At 52.9% G+C, this 5,079-nt stretch overlaps 1 protein-coding gene across 1 annotated transcript in view; it reads left to right on the top strand.

Annotated features, from left to right (window-relative positions):
- Window positions 1–208: 208 nt before the first annotated feature.
- Window positions 209–5,079, top strand: part of TMEM181 (transmembrane protein 181) — a 108,478-nt gene continuing 103,607 nt past the window's right edge. Inside the window, 1 exon segment of the mRNA XM_037742294.1 lies at window positions 209–424. Within this exon segment, the coding sequence (XP_037598222.1) occupies window positions 294–424 (131 nt within the window). The 5' untranslated portion in view covers window positions 209–293.

Here is a 5,079-nt window from a genome sequence, read left to right as displayed (position 1 = left end):
AGGCGGATGGGCGCGGCACCCTCCCACATTCAGGCCCCCTCCGTGGGGCGTGGGGCGCAGGGCCGGGACCCCCAGCCCCCACCCGCGCCGGGCCCAGCTCCCAGCGTGCTCGCGGCGGCGCCCTGAGCGCACCAGGTCTCCTTCCTGCGCGCCCCCTCCCCACCTCCCCCGCACCTGCTCCTCCTCCTCGGTCCCGCCCAGCGCGCCGCAGCCGGATCCCCGGCGCCAGGAGGAGAGAGGGGGCGCTGGCGGCGACACAAAGGGCGGAGCGGCGGGGCCGGGGCCTGGGAGGCATGGACGCCGACTACCCTGCCTTCGAGCCCCCGCTCTGCAGCGAGCTCAAGCACCTGTGCCGGCGATTGCAGGAGGCGTACCGCGAGCTCAAGGAGGACCTCACGCCCTTCAAGGATGACCGCTACTACAGGTGGGCGCGGCGCGGGCGGCGAGCGGCGGGCGGGGTCTTCCGGGCCTCAGTGCCCAGCGGGACCCCGGCGGCTCCCCGGGCTTGGCCTGGTCCCGCCCTCGGCTGTCTCTGCCCGCTGGGCGCGGAGCCCACGGAAGGGGCTGGGGTCGGGGCGCGGGGCTGAGAGGGACCGGGGAGGGGGCGGGGAGCAGGGGTGCTGGCTGCGGCGCGCAGTTTCCGGGGTCCAGGGCAGCCCCGCGACCCGGGCAAAGGGTCGTTTTCCGTTCCGCAGAAACCCTAGCTGACGATCCCGCCTCTCGGGAAAAGAGCTGCGGGTTCTGGCTCCTCCCCGCGCCCCGCGTCGTTCTCCCCCCGCGCCCGCCCCGCCGCCCCCATTCGGGCCTGAGGCACCCGAGACTGGGGAGGCGACCGCGCGCGCTTCGGCGTCTGGAGGAGGGTCTTGGCCGCAGCTCCGAGCGCCCCGGGCCCCTGGGCTTCGCGGGACGCCCCCGGGGCTGGGGCGCCGCCGAGGGCTCGGGGCGGACGGGCGCGGCGGGGAGGACCGCGGGACGCCATGCAGGGACACCCCGGCTGGGAGCCGCGGTGTTGAACTTGGTTGTGTGCATCTCCGTCTCCCTCTCCTGCGACCTGAGGGAGGGCGGTGGGAACTGCAGACCCTGGCGCTGGCGCCCGCCCCTTCCTCATTGCGCTCTGCGGTTCCGGAGGGGAAGGAAAGTCTGTCCACCACCAGAGGCCAATTTACCCAAATTGGCGGTGTCGGGACAGGACCCAATCGCGAGTCTGTAGGAAGCTGCCTAACCCCACACCTCAACCTTCCTCATCTGTTGAACGGGAAGCCCGAACCAGAAGGTCTCTGAAAGCTGAGGTTCAATCATAATTTACTCACTCTGTGCTCAGGATGGCGAGGGTATTGCCCTGCAATGGGGAACGGGTGGACGTCATTTTTGTAAGACCCATCCTGTGCTAATAATCATAGGTACATGTCCAGAAAAAGATGTGTCACACTTATCCTCACATCTGTTCACAAACCTAATGCCTTCTCCCGGGCTGATCAGCAACGCAGCGGGACCGTGGTCATCGTTGTTGAGTGAAAAAGACCATTTTTAAAAAATGTAAAAAAATGTGATGTAGCTTTTGGGCGAGCCTGGAAATCTATCTAATGCAGCCTCCTGAGAGACCTGAGGGTATGGGAAAAGAACCCAGAGTTTCATATCATTCTTGTGTAAGATTATGTCCAATTTCCTTTTCTACTGGTTCCGCCACCCCTGTCCCTTACTCTGGTGGTGGTGTTTTTTTTTCATCTATCTATCTATCTATCTATCTATCTATCTATCTATCTATGTATCGAATCTATCTGTCTATCTTTCTGTCTTATCCATCTATCTATTTTTTGAGACAGGGTCTTGCCCTGTCACCCAGGTTGGAGTGCAGAGGAGCCATCTTGGCTCACTGCATCTACCACCCTGGCTCAAGCAAACCTTCTACCTCAGCCTCCGGAGTAGGTGGGAACCAAAGGCCCTTGCCCCATTACCTGACTAATTTTTGTATTTTTCGTAGAGATGGAATCTTCCTGTATTGCCCAGACTGGTCTCAAACTCCTGGGTTCAAGTGATGCTTCCACCTTGGCCTCCCAAAGTATTGAGGTTACAGGCATGAGCCACCACCATGCCTGGCCTTTTTTTCTTTCTCTGTACTTTCTTTTCCTGGGAATATTTCTTTGGCAGCACAGCTAGTGAAAGTGGAATGATTGCAGTGCAAGTAGCCAAGAAGAGAACACACCCCAGTGGTTAATCTCCATCTTTATTCTTGACCAATTTGTTCACCTGGTAGTTACTGAGCATCTTTTATACTCCTGCTGTTGTTCTAGGCATTGCGAATACAGCGGTGAGCAAGACAGGGTCTCTGCTGTCCTGGAGCTTACAGCAAGAAACCTGAGAGAGTGACAGGGTGCTGCCACACAGAAGGTAGTCAGGTGGGGTCCATCTTGAAGGTGACATTTGTCAGAGAACTGAAAAATGAGGAGGTAACCAAACAAGGAGGCCGGGAGAAAAGTCCCAGAAGAGGAAGGAGAATTGCAAAGTCCCTGAGGCCATAAAAACATAAAACGTTCAAGGCATAGACAGAAGACCAGCAAGCCTGGAGCACTGTAGTCAGAGAGATAGGCAGGGCCAGCCTGTGAAGAGCCTTGAAGGTCAGAGGAAGGAATGTGGATTTCATTGGGATTGCAATGTGAAGCCACTGGAGGATTTTACACAGGTGCAGGTGACATGAGCAGTTTGGCTGCCCGTCCTGCAGCAAGCATTTGAGTCTTTGCTCCAGGAGCCGCTTCCTCAGTTGAGTTGGTGCTTGAAGACAGATTTGCAGTGATTGGAAGTGATTAGTGATGGGTTCTGCATCCCCTGCCATGAGCACAAGTTGACTGCAGAGTACTTTACAATGTTTTGTACAGACAGGGCAGTTAGGCGGAATCACAAAGTCTGTTTTATAGTGAAAAGATGTTTTAGATCACTGAACTGTCTTCAGCTCCATTGAAATTTTCTATCAATGGATTGTTGCTATACAAAACGAGGTGAAATACTCTTGGGTTTCTAAGTTGGGAAGCTGCTAGTTACAACTCTGCATCTGTCTAGCTGGAAGGTGAAATTGCTGCTACGATTTTGGCTCCTTCTCTCCTCACCATCTTCATTTCCTTATTGGTGATTTATGAGTAAAACGCACCAGCTCTGTTTTCCCTAGAGGACCAGGGACTCACCTCATGTGGTTGGCAGTTTTCTCATAACGGGGCGAAGCAAGGAACACAGCTGCTAAAGCTCCGTTTACAAAACATGGTTTGCCCCTGTTTGCCAGTGTGGCTGTTTGCATATTTGCTACATAATTTGGCATCAGTGAAGAGATGCAGCTATGTGATCAAAGGACTCATGGCCATTTTCACAAAATGAGAGATAACAGTTGTACTTCCTGTCAGGAGAGCGAAGGTGGAAAAGCACAGGCCAGGGATCTGCAATCCTGATTCTAGCCCCGGTTCTACCCTTTGCTAACTCCCCAGTCTTGGGAATTACTGAGTTTCACTGGACAATCAGTTTCCACGTCAGGATAAAGGAAACTGTAACTCTCACCTTCACAAGGATTTTGTAAGACTTACACACTTTACGAAGAGAACACTAAAGATGTATTCAGATACAGATAACAAAAACGACAGTGAAACCAGTCTAAACGGTAAGGAAATGGATTGGGTTGCTGATCCAGCAGCTTAATGATGTAATCAAGTTCTTTCTTTTTAATTTGGTAGCAGTTGGCTGCTAATAACCATTTGGGCTACTGCTTCTCGTTCACATTCATGGGGAAAACTGGCTGGCTTTCTATGGCTGTCTCCAAAAGAAAAAGAGAAGTCTGTAACTTGAAGTCTACAGAAAACTCCTTGAATCTCCTCTACACCCCACCAAAATGGTAACAAGAAAAAGTGAGATGTGTTAACAAGGACATGCAAAGTTCACGCACTGCAGATGGGAAGGGAAATTGCAATCATCACTGTGGAAAACCACTTGGCAGCAGCTACTAAAGTTGAACATACACGTCTCCTCAGGTCCAGCATTTTCTGTCGGGTATATGCCCTACAGAAATGCATACATGGAGGACAGGTGTGGTGGCTCATGCTTGTAATTCAAGCACTTTGGGAGGCCCAGGCGAGTGGATCATGAGGTCGAAAGATCAAGACCATCCTGGCCAATGTGGTGAAACCCCATCTGTACTAAAAATACAGAAATTAGCTTGGTGTGGTGATGCGCGCCTGCAGTCCCAGCTACTCGGGAGGCTGAGGCAGGAGAATGGCTTGAACCCGGGAGGCGGAGGTTGCAGTGAGCTGAGATCGCACTATTGTACTCCAGCCTGGTGACAGAGCGAGACTCCATTTCAAAAAAAAAAAAAGGAATGCATACATGAGGCCATCAGAAGACATGTACTAAAAAGGTTCGTAACAGCACAAGTTATAATACTTCTAAACTGGAAATTAGCCAGATACTAAAAAACAGAAGAATGCCGGCCGGGCGCGGTGGCTCACGCCTGTAATCCCAGCACTTTGGGAGGCTGAGAAGGGCGGATCACGAGGTCAAGAGATCAAGACCATTCTTGCCATGATGAAACCCTGTGTCTACTAAAAATACAAAAATTAGCCAGATGTGGTGGCACACGCCTGTAGTCCCAGCTACTCGGGAGGCTGAGGCGGAAGAATCCGCTTGAACCCAGGAGGCGGAGGTTGCAGTGAGCCGAGATTGCGCCACTGCACTCCAGCCTGGCGACAGAGCAAGACTCCGTCTCAAAAAAAAAAAAACAAAAAAAACCAAAAAAACAAAACAAAAAAAGAATGGACGAAGGCAGCCAGCCAGGCAAGGTGACTCACGCCTATAATCCTAGCACTTTGGGTGGCCAAGGCAGGCAGATCATTTGAGCCCAGGAGTTCCAGACCAGCCTGAGCAACATAGTGAAAGCCCGTCTCTACAAAAAATTCAAAAATTAGCTGGGTGTGGTGGTGCACAACTGTGATCCCAGTTACTTGGGAAGCTGTGGCAGGAGAATCACTTGAACCCCGGGGAAACTGGTAAGATCAGGGATTCTCAATGCTGCTGCACATCACAATCATTTCAGTAAGCTTTTCCTTT

This window comes from Cebus imitator, unplaced genomic scaffold, assembly GCF_001604975.1.
Source record: "Cebus imitator isolate Cc_AM_T3 unplaced genomic scaffold, Cebus_imitator-1.0 Scaffold6, whole genome shotgun sequence".
Classification (NCBI taxonomy): domain Eukaryota; kingdom Metazoa; phylum Chordata; class Mammalia; order Primates; family Cebidae; genus Cebus; species Cebus imitator.
The sequence above is the reverse complement of the archived record's forward strand: the minus strand, read 5'-3'. Positions and strand labels throughout refer to the sequence as shown.